General features: G+C 38.5%; 1 protein-coding gene across 1 annotated transcript in view; it reads left to right on the top strand.

The window, feature by feature from the left end:
• LOC112113132 (epidermal growth factor receptor) overlaps positions 1-18,025 on the top strand; it is a 216,991-nt gene extending 198,966 nt beyond the window's left edge. Inside the window, exons 21-28 of the mRNA XM_026654036.2 lie at positions 5,316-5,471; positions 6,305-6,380; positions 8,118-8,264; positions 13,060-13,157; positions 13,748-13,915; positions 14,030-14,077; positions 14,319-14,421; positions 15,515-18,025. Of these exons, the coding sequence (XP_026509821.1) occupies positions 5,316-5,471; positions 6,305-6,380; positions 8,118-8,264; positions 13,060-13,157; positions 13,748-13,915; positions 14,030-14,077; positions 14,319-14,421; positions 15,515-15,891 (1,173 nt within the window). The 3' untranslated portion in view covers positions 15,892-18,025. The remainder of the gene's footprint in view (positions 1-5,315; positions 5,472-6,304; positions 6,381-8,117; positions 8,265-13,059; positions 13,158-13,747; positions 13,916-14,029; positions 14,078-14,318; positions 14,422-15,514) is intronic.
• The last annotated feature ends 5,907 nt before the right edge of the window (positions 18,026-23,932 follow it).

The following is a 23,932-nucleotide window of genomic DNA, read 5'->3' as shown; positions in this document are numbered from 1 at the left end:
AAAATGCTATTTCTGTCATACTGTGTCGCATGTGTCGCAGGGCAAATGTGATGGTAAAATCTCTTCTGTGTTGGAGATTAATGCTCTGATTTTGCTAACTGCAGAGGAATGGTGATCAAATGCAGAGCCTTTTGCTACTAAAACACCAGCTCATTCTGATGCTGGTTGTTTATGATCAAAAGACAGTGCCACTAGGTGGTTCTTCAGTAGCATGTGTGCAATAAGTTGGTATATACCTCTACCTCGATATAATGCTGTCCTCGGGAGCCAAAAAATCTTACCACGTTATAGGTGAAACCACGTTATATTGAACTTGCTTTGATCCACCGGAGTGCGCAGCCCCCCCCCCCCCCCCACCCCCCAGAACACTGCTTTTCCGCGTTATATCCGAATTCGTGTTATATCAGGTAGCGTTGTATCGAGGTAGAGGTGTACTTAGCCCAGTTCCAGTGGACGTGTATCCATATAACAAAATCACTATCACATCTGGCACAAATTGACATGTCAGATTCAGCACAGAGACAAAGGAGGAAAGGCAGCATGGAGACTAAATGATATTCTCTAGCCCTTAGAAGTAATCCTCCATTTTAGGGCTGTGCCACCATGGCAGGGCAGTGTAGGGGATATTGCACTGCTCCTATCTAGGCTCTCTCTTTTCTTTGTATAAACAGAGAAGGTCTTTTTCCTGCGCAGTCCATGCTACACCTCTCACAAGCATGAGGTTGCTTAACATTTTTTAATATTCAGTGATCATAGCCATTTGCAAGGTGTCACATTTGAACAACCTGTTCAAACTTTGTTTACCTTGACGTTTCTGTAATTTGATTGAAACCCTGTTGCTCTGACATTTTCATTTAAACTGTACAATGTCAATATGCTGCCTCTGTAGCTTTGGTGTACACCTTGAAAAACGTAATTAGCATGGGAGGGACAAGAGAGATAAAGACAGGAAAGACTGCCCAAATTAGCAGAAGGAAAAACAGTAACTTGGAGATTCCCTGTGCTTACAAAGGAAAAAACCAGCAGCATCAGTAATCTCCCTAACCAGTAGAAGCTTGCATCTGCTGTGTTAACATTTCATAGTGGGTCATTTACAGCACCGACTGTATATTAACGTACCCATTTATCATGCATTTGTATATTATTAACCCAATTATTCCAAAGAATGTTGAGAAAATAGCTGGAGTTACAGTTAATATAAAATCAGTGCATAATAGAGCAACTCAACATATAAAATCAGCGCATAGTAGAGTAACTCAACATTTCAGCTTTGTATAAGCATGAATTGGGACTGCACAGAGCACACAATGGATCACTAGAAATTAAAGTAATGTTGTTTACAAGGAAAATCATTAGCCAACAAGATGTATTGGCTAATTGTCATCATTTATTGATGGCATATGCTAAGTAATGATCTTACAGTCAGTCCTGGGATGTTCTTTAAATAGAGTTATCTTCATAAATTATTCTGTCCCATGTAATGCAGATTTACAGACCTGATTAAATAACTAAGTAAATAAAACTAAGCTACTGTAGCTCATGCAAAAGAAGAAAATGAGGGGCAAAATAGGCCTTATCCTGAGGTAGCTGTGGGTAATTTTGTTGGAATCTAAGTCAGCATTTTCCTTTCTTTATAGAAGGATTTGTCCTGGGAGGAAAATAGTGGTTGAATGTCTAGAGTGGGGCAGAGGGAAGAAGAAAGATAGGGAGCTTGGGAAGCACATTACCTTTCCATCTTCTCTTTCTAAATCCCTGTATTACAGCAGTTACGACGTGTACCCATTATTAAGGTGGTAGAATAGTTCCTATTCTAACATCCCATTTTCAGTCACTAAGTGAAGCATCCCCCTTGTGGACTGACTATTTCTGTGTTTGGGCCAGTTCCAAGGTGACTTTTTTGGAAAGCTGGAGAAAAATCCCTTTAGCCATTTTAAGGTGCAGGAGGATGAAAAACAGTTATCTCATTTTAAAATACCATTGCAACATGGGTCATTAGTAGGGTGACCAGATGTCCCGTTTTTATAGGGACAGTCCCGTTTTGGGGGACTTTTTCTTATATAGGCGCCTATTACCCCCCACCCCCGTCCTGTTTTTTCACAGTTGCTATCTCATCACCGTAGTCATTAGGAAGAGGTTGGTGGGGGGAGCTAAAGGGAGGGAGCAATAGATGTAGTTTCTATCTTTCTTAATGATACTAACAATCTCTAAGATGCTCAGGTCCCTGTAACCCTCTGGTTGCATTATATTCATTTCTGTAATACCTATTTTTAAATTAACCAGAACACATTGCACACTTACTTATTCTTAATCCCTTGAGACCTTGTACACATTCCAAGTTTGCCTGCTATGGTTTGCTTTTGATAAACGTACTGAAGACTTCAGAGATGTATCCACAAACTACACAGCTCCTTTTCCCTCTAAGACTTTTGTAGTGTACTGAACACAATACAGTAAATAAACTTTATTCAGTGTATCATGCAAACCGCCCCTGTTTCTAGTCTGTCTAATTTTAAACTGATTACAGCACCTTCCTGATTTTGCCACTTTTGGAGATTTTATCTCCTCACTACATTTCCCATCTTCCCCATTATTAATTTCTCAGGGGACAAAATTGGTCCTAAAATTGTGACATCTCATTAGTTACACTCTTCTGCGCAACTGAACTGTTACCATTCACAATTGTTAGCTTCTGTTTGATTTTCATGCCAGTTTACCCTCCAACTCAGAGCAACTCCCATCTTCACAGCTACTAACTGACCATCTACCATAGTCTTTTGTGTGGTTCTTTACTAAATGCTCTTCTTAAAATCCACATAAATAATGTTGATCATTTTTCCTATCAATATTTTCTTTGTTACTACATCCATAAATCTTGTCCAATTTTTGGACATGATCTGCTTCTTTAAAAACCCACACTGTTGTTTTTTCTTTAAATCCTAGCAAATCTGTTCATCTCTCTTAACTAACAAGCAGGAAACAAACTCCCTTATGGACCCTTTCACAGTTTATTTTTGTTTCTCTTCCTGTGCCTTTGAAATCATTTTTTAATATACGTTATGGCTCATATATTTCATTAGTGTACAGAATGACTAGCTTTCAGATAAAAGGGTTTTGAAGACCACCTTTAAACTCAATGAATACAAAATGGGGAATAACTGGCTAGGTGGTGGTATGCTGAAAAAGGATCTGGGGGTTATAGTGGTTCACAAATTGAATATCAGTCAGCAATGTGATGCAGCTGTGAAAAAGGCGAATATCATTCTGGGATGCGTTAATAGGAGTGTGATATGGAAGGTAATTGTCCAGCTCTACTTGGCCTTGTTGGGGCCTCAGCTGGAGTACTGTGCCAATTCTGGATGCCACACTTTAGAAAAGATGTGGACAAAATGGAAAGAGTCCAGAGGAGAATAATAAAAATGATAAAAGGTTTAAAAAACCTGACCTATGAGGAAAGGTTAAAAAAAAAATCTGGGCATGTTTAGTCTTGAGAAGAAAGACTGATGGGGGGGACCTGATGATAGTCTTCAGATATATTGAGGACCTGATGATAGTCTTCGGATATATTGTTATAAAGAGGTCAATGATCAATTGTTCTTCATGTGCACTGAAGGCAAGACAAGAAGTAATGGGCTTAATCTGCAGCAAGGGAGATATAGTTTAGATATTAAGAAAAACCTTCTAACTATAAGGATAGTTAAGCACTGCACTGGAATAGGCGTCCAAGAGAGGCTGTGGAATCCCCATCATTGGATGTTTTTATGAACAGGTTAGACAAACACCTGTCAAGGATGGTCTAGGTTTACGTGGCCCTGCCTCAGTGTAGGGGACTGGACTTGATGACCTCTCAAGGTCCCTTCCCGCCCCACATTTTTATGATTCTGTGTGAAGAAAAGTTGAGTGGCTTTAAGAGTGTATTATAGTCCTCTGGTTTATAATATGTAAATCCTGATCCTGCACACAGTTAAGAATGGGTTTAACTGTATATATGAGCAGCCCATTGTCTTCTGTGTAACATTAAGCATGTGCATAAGTATTTGAAGGATCAGGATCTTAAGTAAATTAATTTAAGACTGATTCCTTGCCTCTCAGCTGCTTTGAACCGCTTTACCAAAACCGATTTAGCAGCATAATTCTCTTCTTCCAGACTAGATCAAATGATTTTTCCAATGTAGGCTGTTTTTTTATTGATAGCTCAAGATTCTTTGTTTCAAAAGCTCAGCTCATTAAAGTTAAATGTATTCAATTACATTAACTTACATAGTGGCATTATGCCAGTTTGCTGGGGTGGTTTATTTTGGCAACATTAACCGCCCTTAGTACATTGATGAAGTTTTGCTTAGAAACTTCACTATAAGATTTGATGGTGGTCCAGCTTAATGGTGGGGCAAGAATGGGAGTGGGAGCTGGGGAGAGAATGACTCCCCAGATGCTTTGTCATCACATTAGTAGGATCTTTTTCGTGCTGTTTGTGTAGACTGAAAGTGCTTTCTGTATTAACTGTTCAAAAAACAACAGGGAATGATTGTAGTTCCTAAAAAGGATCTTGAAAGAAGCTTAACAACCTGAATGTTTCTCTCTTTTAACGCAGTTCACACACACAGGGGTGAGGGGGGAAAGCTCCACGGTCAGAAATAGATGTTAGGATCACGGCATAACAAAAGTAAACCAGCACTATTAACCCTTTTATCTGCCTGAAAGAGCTTTACAATCAATATGGAGAAAGATGTCCTATTCTTCCCTAAGAGGAAATTGTATAAAAAGAGTATACATAGTATGTCAAGTGTTCTCTAGTCACAGGGGTTACTGAAACTGTTTCAAGGGGAACCTGAAAAAGAGCTGTGTCATTGAACTCAGACATAAAAATATAGGGTTTTTTGTTTGGTTGTTTTCCATCATCTCTGTGACAGTATGCCTGAGTATTACCAGTTACAAAACAGGGTCTGCCATGATGAGGCAGAGAATCAACTGCTTGGTATTATTACTTGTTTTTGATTGAACTGGAAGAAGAGTCTAATGATGTATTTATAGTATATGTGAAGTTAACCTGTACGTATATCGACATATGTATATTAACATGGTGGCCAAATTCTACTCTGAGTCACACTGAACTCAGTCGGGTTGCACAGAGCAGCATTTGGCCCATTGTTAGAAAGTAACATCCTGTATGTAGATTTCTTGGGCTTGATCCCAGTCAAGCTGTGCCCATTTACCCACGCTGCAGATCTGACCCTTTATCTTCCCCTCTCCTGTACAGAGTGAGTGTGGGTGGTAGAGAGAGAGAAGTATGCCAATTGCATGTCATACGTATATTGTAGGGAATGAGCTACTTGGAAGAACGTCGCTTGGTGCATCGTGATCTGGCTGCCAGGAATGTCCTTGTGAAGACTCCTCAACATGTGAAGATCACGGACTTTGGACTGGCAAAACTGCTTGGTGCTGAGGAAAAAGAGTACTATGCAGAAGGAGGCAAAGTAAGAAGTATCAGATAACCATCTTTATGTGTTTCATTGGATGTAGATATTTGCACTTGTGTATGAATCTTCATTTTAAAAATGAGACAATCAGGGTGGGATTTTCAAAAGTGCTCAGCATTGGCTTAATTCTGTTCCCACTGTAGCCATTGTGAGTCCATTGACTTTAATGCAAGCAGAGTTAGCCCCATGTAACTTCAGTGAGAACAGAGGTAGGCCGATGATGAGCCCTTTTGAAAATCTCCACCCATAATGTCTGGGAAAAGCCAAGATGAACTTTAAAAAAAGGGCAAGTCTGAATTCTGTCATGTAGACAATACCAAATAATGTGTAGTTTATGAACAGAAAGGGAATACTATATATTTATATATGAAGAAGGGCCTGTCAGATCTCATTCAACACCCCAGTTTGAGGGAATATGCTCTAATGAGAAATTAAAGAGAAGCTGCTTGTGAATATTGCAGAGAGAATAAATGGAAACCATCTGATCTCCGATCAGTCTTCACTGTACAGCCTGGGATTGGATTTGTGCCCTGATCTGATATGAGATGTTTAAACAAAAAAAATCTTATAAAAGTTCAACTGTTAAGAATTTTGTAAAACTGAGTTATCAGAGATATTTGTACTAAAAAGCAAAATATTATCCAAGTTCCCAGACTCAGAGTGACAAATCAAAACAATGATAATTGATCCCTGTAAAACTCAAGTTGCTTGCTGTACATCTCAGATTTTCTGCCTACGGTCAAATTATTGATATAAACAACTCTGTTGTTCTAACAGTATTGCTCCTAGATTTGAGGTAGGTGTCTTATGGCTTAACTGGATCTTCCTAGGTTCCTATCAAATGGATGGCTTTGGAGTCCATTTTACACAGAATCTACACCCATCAAAGTGATGTCTGGAGTTATGGTAAGTCTAAAAATGTGATCATAATGATTTTAGATGGGTGAGAACAATTGTAAGATTTGTTAGGGACACTACACAGCCAATTTTTCTCCAGATATTCAGTCATCCTTTTATGATACTTATAACAGGGTCTTATACCAAAATGATGGGAAGAATAAATATTAATGATGGGCCAAATCTTGAGCTTCTTAACGAAGCAAAATTCCCATTGATTTGAATAGGGAATGAGATTTTGTCCTTGAAAGAGAGACAGTCAAATTGTTTTTATACATATATACACATTTTGGGGGGATAGGGAGGAGCATGTTCTTTGGAGAAGTTGTGCAGGTATACTTCCCAAACGGCACAATGTTAAAAGTAACCAACCTCCCTAAAAAGTAGCATGATAACGGGAGGTCAGCATAGCTAGCCTAAAAGCTAAAACCATAGTGGCAGATTGACAGATTGTGTAAATTGGGCCAGATGTCAGCTGATGTAAATCAGCGCATCTGTTGTCTTCAATGGAGCTACGCTGATTTACACCAACTGACAATGGCTAGAAGTAATTACCTTCCTGAGTCCATGAGCAAACAAGTGACACAGTGACTAAGTAGAGTTCACAGTATTCCATAGGGAATATATTTAAAAGGTTGATAGACTCATAGCCTTTGAACTAAAACATACAGAGACTATTGCAATTGAATAGGTAAAAGATTCGTTTCCCGGAAAATAGCACGTTTAAGGTAGACTGAATTTTGGGCTTGAATGCCCATTACATTGGCCCATAGGTGTTTGAATCAATATTTGATTCAAAAGGAAATTGTGTTATATGGTCATTTAAAACTCCATAAAGTCCGGTTGTTAGGACACCAATCTCCTTTATGTAGGAATATACACTAATTGTTTTTTTACTGAGATGATACCTGAGAATTCATTGTATACACGCTTCCTGGAGTAAGCCAACCTTTAATTTAGGGGGTTTAGGAAGAAATTTTCCCTGGGATCAGGTAATTTCATAATGGCTGTAGCACTATTTCTTTCACTTTTCTGTGAAGTGCTTGGAGATAGGTAGACTAAAAAGACCTTGGGTCTGATCAAGTATGGAAATTCCTATGTTCCTATTAATCCACTTAAATACATTTTCTTCACATCCAAATTCCTATTTTAGGGCCCATGCAAATGGACAGCATCATGTAACGGCTACAGCTTGGAATAGGTGATGTGCTGAAAGAAAATATTTTGCTGCAGTTAATTTAGAAAGCCTTCAAAGAGAGGAGATATTATTTTACCTCCAAAGAGATTATTTAAAACAATAACAAAACTTTTATTTAAAAAAAAAAAACACTTTGTGGGTTGGAATCAGTAATTAGCAACCTAATACCTTTCTGTTGTGAAGAGGTGAAGTCATGAAGTAGAGTTGAACATTGAGATTTTACCTTCTGTAAAACCCTAAAAAAAAAAAAAAAAGAAAGAAAAGGCCTGATTATTTCAATTTGTTTTGTTAACTCGGACCTCATTAAAATAGCTACTTCTGTAAGATGGAACATTTTCTTCCTCCATGAACAGTTGGCAAGTGAATAAACAATGATGGCCCCTTTAGTGAGCCTTAGCAGCTCTAAAACAAAGGTTAATGCCTCCACACTCTCTCTGATACGTGCTGTTCCTAGGTCAAACAGACCAGGTCTGCTGTGCTTTGGGAACATCATGAATCCTTGGTGACCTGATGAGACTCTAACATTGTCCCTTTCTCCTATTCTTCAGGTGTCACTGTTTGGGAATTAATGACATTTGGATCAAAACCATATGATGGCATCCCAGCCAGTGAAATTTCATCTGTCTTGGAGAAGGGCGAGCGTTTGCCTCAGCCTCCTATCTGTACTATTGATGTCTATATGATCATGGTCAAATGTGAGTTCAGTTCTTGTACATGTCCATGTAGTTCATATTAGTAAGAAGGAAAATGGTTCTAGTTAGGGAACATTTGCATGCTATGCTGTATTCCTGAGATTCACAGGAAAACATACCTATGTGCTATAGGAGAAGAGTAACATCACTGTGGTATGTTCAGACATCTCATGCTTCAGACAAGACAGCAGATTTTTCTTTAACTACAGCTCAGAGTCCAAATTCTCATTTCTCATCATTGTGGTAGTGAGCATGGTATAAAAACTTAGATTACACCAGTGTAAATCCAGATTAACCGTGGAATTACTCCAGAATTACTCTAGTGTTGCTGAGGTCAGAATATAGCCCCAGGTTTCCAATTTTGCACACTGAATCATCAATCCTGACTTCTCTTCCTGTGTTTTCATTTAATTTCATTCAATAACAAACACAATAGGAAAAAATGTCTGAGAACCGCAGACAATCACAATATTAGTGGCTGCACATGAAGACTTTGAGCCAGGATCCTGAGCTTCATAACTGGTCTGACCCCCAATTTTTTATTACTTAGACACAGTCATTACAATAAATGCACAGGCGCTAGCAGATTTGGTAAAGCAAGTTTCTGCGGCATTGGTTCCATGTCCTTATTACTGTAAGTACATTAGAAGACATTCACAAGCAGCCCACTAGGTGGCGTTTAAACACTTTCTTAGATAAAATGTACAAAGTCATCAAAGAGGTTAAACTTTTCTTTGACTCAAAGAATTTACTTCTACTAATGTTATGGTTTTAGGAATCTCTGAATACATACTTCTTACTACTACTGATAACAATAAATCACTCATCCGAAAAGGGTTAGCCTGCTAAAATGAGATCTTGACACATCTAATGGACCAACTAGCTGATTTCACAACCTCCCTTAGTGCATGGTAATGAAGCATTTATACACATGCTATGCAGACAAAGCACTGACAATGATACTTCACTGGAATTCACAATATTTCCTGATTTAGTGTAGTTCTAGAAATATTAAGCAGCAAGTTAAGACAGGTCTGTGGTTGAATACTAATAGAGATTCTACTCAATTGCGGGGTAGGGGAGATAACAGAAAATGTGGGAATGGCAGAGGTGCTTAAAGACTTCTTTGTTTCGGTTTTCACCAAGAAGGTTGGCAGTGATTGGACGTCTATCACATAGTGAATGTCAGTGAAAATGAGGTAGGATCAGAGGCTAAAATAGGAAAAGAACAAGTTTAAAATTACTTAGATGGGTTAGATGTCTTCAAGTCACCAGGGTCTGATGAAATGCATCCTAGAATACTCAAGGAGTTGACTGGGGAGCTATCTGAGCCATTAGCGATTATGTTAGAAAAGTCATGGAAGATGGGAGAGATTCCAGATGACTGGAAAAGGGCAAATATAGTGCCCATCTATAAGAAGGGAAATAAGGACAACCTGGGGAATTACAGACCGGTCCGCTTAACTTCTGTACCTGGAAAGATAATGGAGCAAATAATTAAGCAATCAATTTGCAAACATCTAGAAGATAATAAGGTGATAAGTAACAATCAGCATGGATTTGTCAAGAACAAATCGTGTCAAACCAACCTGATAACTTTCTTTGACAGGATAACAAGCCTTGTGGATAGGGAGGAAGCGGTATATCTTGACTTTAGTAAAGCTTTTGATACTGTCTCTCATGACCTTCTCATAAACAAACTAAGGAAATACAATCTAGATGGAGTTACTATAAGGTGGGTGCAAAACTGGTTAGAAAACCATTCCCAGAGAGTAGTTATCAATTGTTCACAGTCATGCTGGAAGGGCATAATGAGTGGGGTCCCGCAGGGATCAGTTCTGGGTCCTGTTCTGTTCAATATCTTCGTCAATGATTTAGAAGAAGAGCTCTGTGTAAACTTGAAAACTTGTCCCTTCCACCTACAGAAGTTGGTCCAATAAAAGATATTACCTCACCCAGCTTGTCTCTTTCAAAACCTGGGACCAGCATGGCTACAACAACACTGCAAATAACGATTAGTAAGAAGATAGTTAGATATGTTCATCAGTGATTTAGATAATGGCATAGAGAGTTTGTGGATGATACCAAGCTGGAAGGTGTTGCAAGTGCGGTGGAGGATAGGATTAAAGTTCCCAATGATCTGGACAAACTGGAGAAATGGTCTAAAGTAAATAGCATGAAATTCAATAAGGACAAATGCAAAGTACTCTACTTAGGAAGGAACAATCAGTTGCAAACATACAAAATGGGAAATGACTGCCTAAGAAGGAGTACTGTGGAAAGGGATCTGGGGGGCATAGTGGACCATATGCTAAATATGAGTCAACAGTGTAATACTGTTGCAAAAAAAGCAAACATCATTCTGGGATGTATTAGCAGGAGTGTTGTAAGTAAGACACGAGAAGTAATTCTTCCGCTCTACCCCATGCTGATTAGGCCTCAGCTGGAGTATTGTGTCCAGTTCAGGGCGTCACATTTCAGGAAAGATATGGACATATTGGAGAAAGTCCAGAGAAGAGCAACAAAATTAATAAAAGGTCTAGAAAACATGACCTATGAGGGAAGATTTAAAAAATTAGGTTTGGTTAGTCTGGAAAAGACATAACAGTTTTGTAAGGTTGTTACAAGGAGGAGGGAGAAAAATTGTTGTTCTTAAACTCTGAGGATAGGACAAGAAGCAATGGGCTTAAATTGCAGCAAGGGAGGTTTAGGTTGGACATTAGGAAAAACTTCCTAACTGTCAGAGTGGTTAAGCACTGGAATAAATTGCCTAGGGAGGTTGTGGAATCTCCATCATTGGAGATTTTTAAGAGCAGATTAGACAAACACCTGTCAGGGATGGTCTAGATAATACTTAATCCTGTCTTGAGTGCAAGGGACTGGACTAGATGACCTCTCGAGGTCCCTTCCAGTCCTATGATTCTATGAGATCTGAAATACAATTTTACTGGTAAAAGATCAGCCAAATAAAGACACACACTTCTAATCTGAAAAGAAATCTAAACATGAGTTTCTACCAAAGGGCCCATTGAAGCCAGTGGGAGTTTTACCAACTATAATGGGATCAGGCCCAATATTGTATTTAGTAATGAAGACTGTAGAAACACTTAAAGGAAACCTTAACTGAAATATAAAAAAAAAATCATGTCAACTTAGAAAGACAAAACTAATAAAATGTGCAAAATAATCACTACATCAAATTATAAATAAAAATCTAAACCAATAAAATATTAAACATTAAAATATGTATAAAATTAACTTAATATTATATATTAAAACCTGTTTTCAATCTAATGGGCCAGTTTCTGCCCTAGTGTAAATCACTATAGATCCATTGACTTCATTTAGAATAATTAGCAATGAAGAAAGATGCTGCCCCTCCGTACAGAAGTTAGGGCAGCGGAAATGCATCTCACCACTGGAGCCAACTGTAAATTGGGTTTTCTTTCAAAGTTGTTATAAAGCAAAGTTTATTGGTTTTAAAGGTACGTGACAATATTCAACCCGCAGCTCAATTAACCAGCATGTTTTTAAAAATGAATTGACATTACTTTACAATAGCAACCATATCTCAGATTCCCCATTTACCCCAATAGTGAGATGAATTTCCTGCATAGGCTGGAGTATCTGAGCAAAGTGGAAGCCATTATTGCAGAAACAGGAATTCAGTAAACCACAGGGAGACATGTGTTCAACTCCTTGCTCCAATGAATATTTAAGGATTTAGACAAAGTGGAATAGCTTCAACAGGAGAGACTGAGCACAACCCACCCTACCATAGTCCATAGCCTAGTGGTTAGGATGCTCACCGGGAGAGGAAGATCTGAGTTTGTCACTACTCCAGAGTGGGGATTCAAACCTGGGTGTCTCACCTCCCAAGCAAGTGCCCTAACTACCAGGCTAAAGATGACTTGCATGTTTATTTTCTTTCTTTCTTTCTTTCTTTCCACTCATCCCTTCCTCTGAAGCTGGTTCCTGGCCAAAACTAATCATGTCAAATTTACGGATAGTGTCAGATCAGCTGAAACTCCATTTTTCAACAAATCAACTTTTTGTCCCAGAAAGTCTGTCCAGTTCTGTTAGCCTATCTGTAGGGTGCTGTGCATAGGAGATGATTAAAAATCAACAGTTACTCATGGGGCCCTGTTCTGGTCTCAGTTACCCAGGTGATTTCCATGAGAGATGCACCTGTGTAAATGAGAACAAAATTGGCGCACTAGAGGCAAATCCAGATACCGTCACCAGGCCAGGTACTGGTCAGATATATAGGGCAATGGGGGAGAGAATCCTCCCCACACCATTGTGGAGTGGCTCTGAAGCTGACATAGCCTTCACAGATCTGCCAGGTGGAGTGGAGGTATGTCAGGGCCTGCATAGCATTGCATCCCCTCCCTGTCTCCTGGTTCACCACTCCCTGCCCCATCCTGTGGGCTGCTATGTAGTGAGCTTGTGTGGAGCAGGGATCCTGACTTTTAGGAGGACTATGCAAGCAGGAGTTAAAAGAGGGTACTCCCTGCATGTTGATGCTAAGCAGGAATCTTTCTACCATGTCTTCTATTTTTTTGGTCTTGCAAGAAGAGCAGGGGTGTTGTTCTTAAATGCCCAAAAGGAACAAAGAATAAAGTCTAATGAAAAGCTGATGTGAATGGATTTCTATTTGTTACAGTTTGATGTAACAGCTTCACATGTACCAAGCACAATACAGTTCCTATCCTTTACATCTTATTTTAAAACTCTCTTCAGGTTTAATAGCTAAGATCATTTGATTTGTGCTTTGTTTTCCATACTGTCCCTTCAGGCTGGATGATAGATGCAGACAGTCGCCCCAAGTTTCGTGAGTTGATATCAGAATTCTCCAAAATGGCTCGAGACCCTCAGCGCTATCTTGTTATACAGGTATTGATCGGTTTGTTTTACCAGGAAACCAAGATGTCAAACGGTCACTTAGAAAGATGCCCAGGGGAAATAACAGCAAATATGAAATAATACACATGGTATGCTCACAGATGAGCAAGCTAAGGAGTTCAATGATTCCATGACCAAATCTCAAAAGAAACCGGACCACATGAACATCAACAATATAGTCTCATGCTACTTCTTTCAGTTAAAGAAAACTGTAACACTGATTGTTCTAGTCCATTTCCAAGTTGTTACAGTAAATACTTTAGCATATTACCATATTGCTTAAAAATAAAGAACAGAACAAATAATAAATATGGATATGAGGAACAGAAATGTGACTAAGAATGTCAGGTTACTTCATCTTTCATAGAAGCAAAGAAGTTACAGGAAAAGACCTGTTAGACCACTGAGTCCATTTCTCTGCCCAGGCAGGATTGTGCTCTTCAGAACATTTGCTAACATTTAATGTGGAAAGAAGAGCTACTTAGGAGAACAGCAGCAGTAGCAGCAGAAATCAGCTGCTTTGCTGTAGTGCAGGCAGGAGGGTGTCCAGCAAGCTGCTCTTACTGTGGTTTGGTTGACAGGGAGATGAAAGAATGCACTTGCCAAGCCCTACGGACTCCAAGTTTTATCGGACCTTGATGGAAGAGGAGGACATGGAGGACATTGTTGATGCAGACGAGTACCTCATTCCACACCAGGGATTTTTCAACAGCCCCGCCACATCCCGGACTCCCCTCTTGAGTTCGTTGGTATGATATTTCATCCATGTTCACACACCTAACTGTTTAGAATTAGTCATTTCCCAGGTCAGACAATATTTTTCTCTTTTTAAAATATCTTTTCTCTCTCTCTCTCTTTTGAAGAGTGCTACCAGCAGCAATTCAGCCACAACCTGCATTGATAGAAATGGGGTAAGTAAATGTGAGCAGCTACTGTTAGAAGTATCTCATCACTGTGTTAATGTTGTGAACTGAATTAAAGAATCAAGTCTTGATTTAGCAGAGATAGTGCCTCAATTTCATCACCAGATGTTGGCTTTCTCTTCCTCCCCACCCCTTTTTTTTCTGCACATACACATACCTGTACACACTAGCCTCTATGAAATAGTCTATTCTATACTCGATTTCTTAACCTGTACCTTTAACCTAGCAGAGATACCCCGTGAGGGATGACAGCTTTGTCCAGCGCTACAGTTCAGATCCAACTGGCATCATCTTGGAAGACAGCATAGATGATGGCTTCCTGCCTGCTCCAGGTGAGTACATCTGCTAGGTATCACCTGATCCTCAAGTTCATTCATTGATCAGCAACTTGGAATGCCATCGGCTTCTCTTTTAGATCTTTGAGGATTCTTGGTGATCTCTGGGTAATCATTTTCCTTCCCCTCCCTCAGCAAAGGATCCCTAAAGATCCCCACAATTTTTCGTCACTGGTCAATAAATAGGGGTGGGAAAATTGTGTAGAATTTTTCTTTTCATTTTTTTCCTAGATCTTTTCTGACAGCTTTTTGACCACATATCATTCACCATCACCACCAATCAGATTTCTACTGTTTGTTGTGGGTGCCTTATCAAGGTTTTTTTTTTCTTTTTTCTACCAATCAGACATTTCAGAAAGTCTCTTCTAAGAACTCTTTAGTCCTCTTCATTGTTTTTATTGTAGAAACTCTGCTTCTTGTTATTGCTGTTTTACTGCTTTCCAAACAGAAATATATTCAAGCAGAATGGATGGCACAATGAAATACACAGTGTTGCTAACCGCAGTCTCACATGTACTTGTATAGTAGTTCTTTGTAACCAGAACTGGTTGACTTAAAAGATCAGTAAGAGTGTTACAAGGATGTTTTCATAAAATGATATACTCGCAATGCTTTGTCCTCAAATAGTACAGCAGTTGAGTAAGGGAAAGAACCAGCATTGAGCATTGTAATAGTGGGATATGGGGTCTCAGTTACTGTTGGTCTTTTATTTATTTATTTATTGATTGATTGATTGCATTTCCATTGTCTTTAAGTATTTCTCCAGATATTTGGTTGCTCTCAGCTAAACTCCCTGGCTCAGATTTCAGAACACTCATGGGGATTTAGGCAAACACACTTCACTAAAAGCCATGGGAAATGTGTGGCTAAATTCCCTTGGCTGCTTTGAAAATCTGATTCCTTGAACCTTTGTTCAATGGAACTTCCTGCCTTTGGCTTAGTCTTGGAATCCTGAGAAAGATCCAAAAGACTTGTGGGCTGATGTGTGAAAAGATTGTTTCCACGTGATTAAAAATACACATCAGATCATTTAAAGGGCTGCATTAGTTACATATCTTTATTGCTTGCTTGCTTTCTTTTTAAATCTCAGAATATGTCAATCAGTCAATCCCCAAAAAACCATCGGCATCTGTAGAACAGAATCCAATCTACAACAACATCTCCCTCCCAGTAAACCCAAAGCCCTCTACAGCTTCAAGCTATCAGAATTCCCACAGCACAGCAGTGAACAACCCAGAGTATCTCAACGCAAGCCAGTCTCCTTTTGTCAAAACGGTTTTTGAGAGCTCCCCGTACTGGGACCAAACAGCCAATCACCAAATAAATCTGGACAATCCTGACTACCAACAGGACTACTTTCCTAAGGAAACTAAGGCTAATGGCATCTTTAAAGTTCCTGCAGCAGAAAATCCTGAATACTTAAGGGTAGCAGCACCAAAAAGTGAATACATTGAAGCCTCAGCATGACCACAGAAAAACTCTCTCTTCTTGCAGTAATACAAACTAAAATCCAGATGAACCACCTGGCTGCTGCAGGATCAAGCTATGAACTGACAGAAGAGCAATCACAATTCACTGACAGACACGCTTTTCCTTTCAAGCTGGTGGGCTGAATTCACCAAGCTCATTTTACTATATATTTGGGGCTTTTCCTTGTCCATCCACATACATAACTTAGGCACATACCATACACATGCATGCATGTTGGACTAGAGCAAGAACTTCCTGCAGATAAGAAATTGCAGATGCATTCCTTTTGTTTTCAAATGGTAGCATTATAAAAAGCCATTTTGGGATTAACTGTAAGAATTTCTTTCTACAATGCATATTTTTATAAACATTTCTAATGGAATTTTTGGATCTTTTACAAGATGAGACGCTTGCTTGTTGTACTGTTATGTGACTCTCGGACCACGAGGAAAAAAAAGAAGCAATACATTATTAAATCCCCTGAGAAGAGGTGGTTGTTTTTTTTCAAACTCTTGAAAGTTGAATAGCTATTCCAAATTATTGGATCTTAAATATTGACTTTATTTACTGTACTGGTACAAAGAGGAAAAAAATGAGTCAGAGAGAAGTGTGGAGATTCTGCTTGATGAAGTAGTTTTTAAAATGGAACAGGTTGGTGAAATTTTATAACCCACAGTGTATTTAGCACAAGGACTGGATGGCAGCACACATTACTTTACTGACCACTACTGTTGGAGACCAGCAGGAAGAACTCAGCACACAGAAGAGTTGTTTGTAAATGTTTATAAAGTGCTCACAAGTCTGTTTTCTGTATGTTGAATGCAAACCTTTCTTTTTTCCATTCCATTGGTTAGCTCTAGATTTGTCAAATTACATTTTTAACAAATTTTTTAAAGATGTTGCTATGACTGAAAAATGAAGTGTCGGTTCCCTTTGTCTCAATCTCATTTGGACAAACTTTCCATAAAGAGCAAGGAAATGCAAAAGGTGTTAATTGGGTTATTTGTGAGAGAACTGGTGATCAGAGTGCAACTACACTAAATTAAACTTGGCTAAGACAAAAAATGCAACCCAAGGAAATGAGATTTTGTTGGTTTTTTTTAAAATAGCTCAGTCAAAAAACTTTTTTCCTGTATAAAAATTGCAAAGAAAAGGGGGGGGGGAAATACATCAATATACTCTGTTAAACTTGTGGCAGAATATTGCCAATTGCTGTATTACTGTGCGGGAATCCGTTGTCTCTTACACGACTACAGCTGCTGTGTTAGGGTGGTCTCTTTATGCTAGGTATAAAGAAAATACAGTGATAATGAATCAAAGAGGAAAAAGAATAGTCGGAAGTGTTTGAATGCAATTGCTTAGTTTACTCTTCTGAAATCGGGGACTGGGAATGCCACAGGCTTCTTTGAAGTCCAAGCCTGGTTGTCTAATTGTCACAGTGGAATAGGCCAAATCAATATTTGGTTTAATAATAAATATACAATATATCTATTGTACATAAAACCATTGTAGCACAAAAAGTTACAGAGATTGGTTCTCTTTAAGTTGTGTGTAGTTTTTAAAACTCCTGAAGTTCTTTTAATACCTTTTGTTAACATTTTTGCTGTCTTCTTTGAAAGGAGTAGGGAAAAAATAGTTAAAGCATTACAAAGAGTAATAGTAATATGGAGGCATTCCTCCACTGTCTTGCTGGAAAGAATATTTTAGCCAAATAGTTGGATCTGAAGCCAGATGTGAAGCAAGCGATTTGCATGCTAAGATCCATAATTAATAGTTAATCATTGGAAAATTACTTGAGATGACATAAAAACTGTAACAGAAAATATGTAACATGTATACTTGAGACATCAATGCAACCTATAGAATCAGGGAATGGTCAAATTTCACTCCTCCTCTGCGATGTTTGGAATACCTCAATGTAAATTCCAGTTGAAATATTGCATTTGAGTCCAGGATCAGGCCCAAAGCCCTTAAAATGTTGTCATGGCAGGTTTGTTTTGTTGGCTTTTTGGGGGGGGAGGGGTGAAGACTGACTGTGTAAAATCTCTCATGTTAGATCAATGTAATGCAGACTGTCATTGAAAACCAGTACACGTATAATAATGTGTCTCTAACAGTACAGAGTCTGGAGCTGGAGTGCAAAGGTGATCAATTTATTGTTATCCTCTTTGGGCACATCTCACTCACAATGATTGGAGCCCAGCCACAGCCTTACAGGGAATATGTAACAACTTGTATTATTTCCTTGTAACTAAAACATTGAAAAAAATTCTGCTCTCAAGTACAGTTTACCCCAGATCTATACTTGTGTACCTGAGAGCAAAATTTTAATGCCATGTTCAAAATGCGCCAGACACACACACGCTCACATAGACACACACAGTCATTTTAACAATCTTTTTATCTTTTTTCCCCCATTAACAAGCTCACATGGGGATTGTATGTTTGTCAGACGACTTTCCAACAGACGTCATGGATCATTTACTAAGTCTACTACTCAAAGCAATACAGTACAATACAGTACTACATCTTTTCCTACAGTCTTGCCAATGTTATTCCCAAAATGTTTCAGTGACATTTTTAGCTTTAAAAGTGTTTATTAAAAAAAAAAAAAAAAAACACTAAGTTACCAGCATTATGTAGCATGGAAACTATTTAATACAGATTAACCTCTCTACATTTTTTAAATGGTTCCTGGAGGATTTTGTAACATGACCACCACGAAAGCCACTGAGTGTCACGCAGCTATATCCTTTAAGAGTGTTTAAGAAATCTAAGATTGAGTTCTCTTTTTTTATTTATTGTTTAATAGAAAACATAGCAGAGAGAATATAGGAGCCAGCTTCTGATGCAAGATTGTCTGTAATTTATGAACTATCCTAATTTATGTAGTACAGACTCTAGGTTTATGAACTAACAATATTTTTAAATAATTCTGATAAATGTGTCATGACTTCCTAATAGGCAGCCCTAAGTTATTCAAACACCAGCAGAAAAGAAGGGCAATGAGCACATTAGCATATCAGCTCAGCTTCATTGTATCAAACCATTTCAATGCATTTAAAATAAGTAAATGTGTGGTTTAAATGATCTGATTTTTTTTACTGGAGCACACAAATTGTGCAGCAGCAAAGATTCCTCTTTGTATTGTAGCGATCTAAACGAATCCATGGGAGTTATGTGTCACTTTCACCTTTGTTGTGGAATCCTGATAAGCTGCTGTTATACTGTATCCAGGACTATAACCCTTCTCCTTCTGCATCTCAGGCAATTTAGTCAGGCCTCTCTATAGCTGAGATAAAGGTGAACCATCTCAGCTGGTAGTAGTCTAAAGTCCCTTATCCTTTCTGTGGGCAAGTCACTAGAGGGCAACAGTGAGCATATGCGCCTGTACACAGGCATAAAGGCAATGATAAATTACACTTCAAGATCTCTTACAGATCACCTCCTCTAGAGTGTGCTAGATTTCAGAATAAATCGTACAGTTTCATATGATGACTATGAAACAGCTGTGTGTCACCACTCAGTGATCTACAATAAAACAATCAAACAAACCTAAGTGGCCAGTGAAGTATCACAAAGCCCATGTAGCTTTATCTGTCCATAACCAATTTGCTAGAAGATTTATGAATCTAGCCCCAGGATCCAACTGATATGAAAAAGACTGTAGGTATAACTGAGCAATATTTCACTGGTATCCAAGTTGCTCACTGGTTTTTGTCAAACGAGGGTATTAGTTGCTGTGTTGGAATGGGATTTCGTGGTTTTTGTATTATAGAGATGGTCTGTATAACAAGAAAAGGTTTTTTATTATATTTAAAGTGTGATTACAGATGTATTGCTATATAAATTGTTACAGCATTAGAGTAGAACCTAATTATAACGTAGACTATATATATATATATATATCATTTTTCCTGGGCATTCAGAGTGGTCTCCATTATAAAGTGGTCAGAGCTCCTCCAGTTTAAAACTAGGAGAGTAGCTAAAGGAGAATGTTCTTGCAATATCTGAGCAAAACGCAGATTCTCATTTTGAGTAGTTTGCAAGGAAATTAAAATTGCAAGTTGATTAATAATAAAGCAGCACCAATTATGCCATTATGATTAAGAGTCTATAGTCAGGTCCATTATAAAAGAGTTTCCCTAAATACTAATACATGATAGACCAGAACCATTTTAAAGGGTGGTCTATCAGGAGTTGTGTGCATAAAATGTCTTTTTAAAAAATATGCCTGAATAGAGAGAGACCTACCAGAGCACAACAGCTTTTAAAGGATCATAGACTCTCACATGGGAAAGAGTTTTAAAATATTGCCTCTAATTTCTCACATAAAGAGGAATGACTCTGAACAGCATTGTGTGTACTTACCATACCACAATCACTAGCTTAGCAACTAATATGAAATTAATGTTAAAATGCTATTTTTAAACACTACATTTCAACATCATAAAGGTAAACTGCAAAATACCGGAAAAAACAAGGTTTAAGTCAGAATTTTCAAGTTCATTTGATGTTTTTCAGTGTTCTGTGTACAGTGCAAAAAGAACAGGAGTACAGACTAACACGGCTGCTACTCTGAAACCTGTGTACAGTGCAGTGTACTATAGCTCACTTGGCTGTAAATTGTTTTGTTTTGCACTGGGAAGGAGCTGGCTTGGGAAATGGTGAAAATGTTTCAATATATCATAAAAAGTAAATTTTCTGCAGGGTCCGATGCCCTTGTCTCACTTCCAAGTGAAGCGAAATAACCTGATGAATTTCTTTGGTCAGAGCACTTAGGAATACATGGCGCTCCTCAAGTTTTTTTAATCTTTAAGGTTGATTTGCTGCTCCTTCCTATCCCATTCAGCTGATCTTTAGGGCCCTGAAGTGATAGATAGCATTGCATTTCCTCTGAAAGGAAACAGGCCTGCATGGGATGGGGCGGCTGTAGGCAGAATTATATAGAGGGACCATAGCCAGGGAATCTACACACAATACAGATCCACTGGCCCAAAATTTTCTTAGAGGGGAAGGCACAGCAGTCATTGCCTACTACTTCAGCTCATGATGATAGCAGCAATTATGAGGGGCTAAGCAGGCGCCCTATGCCCTACCTGCTGATTGGGAGGAAAATCCTCTCAACTTCCACATAGGTTTGGGTGTTGTTGTTTTTTGTTTGGTTGGGGGGGGGGGTTGTTTTGTTTTGGGGGGTTTTTTGGTGCAAAACCCATTTACTCAGGCTTTGTGCTACAAATGTGAATTTTATCCTGTGCACAGAAGATCAAGTATGTGTATTCCAGATCGAATTTAACAGGACCACAGGACTTCAAATGATTCAAGCGCTTCATACTGAGAAGTCCATGAGGTGTCCTCAGTCTGTCTGGTGATGAATAACTGAATGTCAATGAGACACTTTGCATTTCCTGACAAGCATTCATTTTTCAGGTTAGAAGTTTAACATCTACTATAGTCCACAAGCTGCTACCTCTTCACTGCCTGCTGGTAAAATTGCCCTAGCTTTTTTTTTTTTTTTTTTTTTGGGAACACATTTCTCTGTGAGAAAACACTTTAGTCAGGACAAAGTGAGAAGATGTATCTCTTTGTATCCCCCCTTCCTGAAGAAAATGTACAGTAATGAAATTTTAAACTCTGTATAGTTATACTGCCAAGCGGGACACTTCACCCGAGTGTTTTGTAATGTTGTTGTTAAATCACCACTAAACCGGATTTTTATATTGAAATCCCATTTTTTTAGCTTTGCTTTCCCAATACGTTTTGTTTCTTCTCTGCTCTAACATATGCCTTTTAAAAGACTTTTTTTTAAAAATAAAATAAAATAAAATAAGGAAAAAAGATTTATCAAAAAGAAAAACAAGACACCTTTACGTAACTTTTTAAATGGTTTGCTTTAGGACCAAAGAGAGTGTGTCTTATTTTCTTGCTTTAAAGTAATAAATCAAAATGCCAATTGATCACCACTTCCACAGTTTCTTATTTTTTGGGGGGGGGGGAAATCATTGCCCCCTAATCCTGCAAAAGGATCTGCACTGAGCCCCACTGAAGTCCTCTTCATGAGAACAAGGATCTGCCCACAGAGATCCAACTGGAGCCATGCATAGCACATGGGCCAAATCTGATGTCTTTATTCAATTTTGATTTGTGATCTGCTCAGTCAAAACTCTCGTTAAATTAAGGGGAGTTTGGACCAAATAGGGACTGACTGAAAACTGAACAAGGACTTCAGGTTTTGGAAGTGTCAGAAAAAAAAATTGAGTGGAAAATAATGAAGTGACTGGATCACTGCTTTTCATCTGGGGAAGGTTGTAGGCAGATAAGACTGCCACTTTGCAAGCATGTTTTTGATTACATTGTTTCTTTCAAGATGGGGTGCGAGCTAAAAGCATGAGATTTTCATGACGCACTTCTGTCTCCCTGCCAGACGTTCTGTCTGCTTTGAACACTGCACAGGTTTCCAGGGCACCAGTATTTCCTTAAAATGTATGGACTGGGAATTATGGTCATAATTTCCAATTAATGTTAATGGGAATTAAGGTAATTTTGAGAGAAGGATGTAATATTCTTCAGGTATAACACAGTTAAGAGTGAACGCATAGCAAACATTCAGTAGTGTTAAAGTCAAGGAAAGGGATTCTTTAAGAATGAATGAAACAATCTGGAACATGGCTGTCAAAAACCACATGATGCATTGAGCCAAACCCCGGTCCCAACAAAGTCAGTGGCAAAATGCCTGAAGCGAGGATTTTGGTCCTTTATGTTCTGCCATATATATATGTAGCCCCCCCTCCCCACCTCATTGTTACCTCAGAGTAATTCATCCTCTTTATAAACAAGCTGAAAAATCAAAAACCCCAGCTCTGAACCTAACCAATAGCTTTATGAGGGATTTGTCCATATGTAGGTGATACGGTACATGTTCTTAGCCCTCCCAGTGGTCCTGGAGCTTTTTCCAAAACATCCTTCTAATATCTTAGAATCTATCTGAAAGGTGGGGGTTTTGAAAAGCCATTGTTGGCCAAATTCTGCTCCTACTCCATTCACTGGGAGTTTCATCATTGATTTCAGTGGGAGCAGAGTGAGGCTAATATTGAGTACTTTGGAAAATCCCTCTCGCTATGCATAGGGATCCAACGGCTCCAGTGCCCATTTTAGGCTTCTTGGTAATGATGCGATCAACTGGGAGTAATATCTTGGTTATAGTAAACTATCAAGCAATATATCCATAGAGAGAGTACCTTTTAGCATTGTAAAGTTAATCAACTATGAAAGCACTATTTGTACAAATAAGAAATGCTGTCTTTTATACAGTTGCATGATTTATACTATTGATCAAAGATTGTTTGTATATTGAGTGATAAAAATAAGGTGTATAATTCTTTCTTGTTTTTAATTTTTGGAGAACATTTATTGTAATATACTGTATTGTGTTTGTGGGGGTGAATAAGTCAGGTTGGCTGGTTTGTAGGGTGAATAGCCATGGAAGAGCTAATGTTAAAAGTCTTTTATTGAGAGATTTTGAAAAGCTGTCACTATGGGGATTTAACCAGAGCTTACTGAGCTTAATAACAAGGCACCTTTCCTCTCGCTAGTACATTTATGCTGCCCTCATGCCCAGTGTTCACTATTGGAGTTTCATAGTGCACTATGATACAACTAACAGGTTTGGCCATTGCAGCTGCTGTTTACCGAGGTGCTAGGGAAACGCACTCTTTGAAATGCACAGCGATGGCTCTCCTTCATTTTTACCACAAATATAGCAACCAACTCAAAGCAAACCCTCAAGCTCAAATCCACAGGAGATTTTGCTTTTGAGGCCCACGCTATTGCCCATTTATAAACTGTATGCTATTTTAAAAAGTCCCTTCTTAAACTTCTCTCTCCATCAGCATTAACAAAGCAAGAATCCGTGGTAAGGGGATATAGATACATAAAATAAAACTAAACTAAAAATTCACAAAAGACTTCAGTATGTAAGGGGGGGAAATGACACCACAAAAATGCCTGGAAAAATAAATAAATAAAACTTACAACCCCC

This window comes from Terrapene carolina, unplaced genomic scaffold (genome assembly GCF_002925995.2).
Source record: "Terrapene carolina triunguis isolate 2854851 unplaced genomic scaffold, T_m_triunguis-2.0 Scaffold179, whole genome shotgun sequence".
NCBI lineage: Eukaryota > Metazoa > Chordata > Testudines > Emydidae > Terrapene > Terrapene triunguis.
This window is presented reverse-complemented; position numbering and strand designations above follow the sequence as displayed.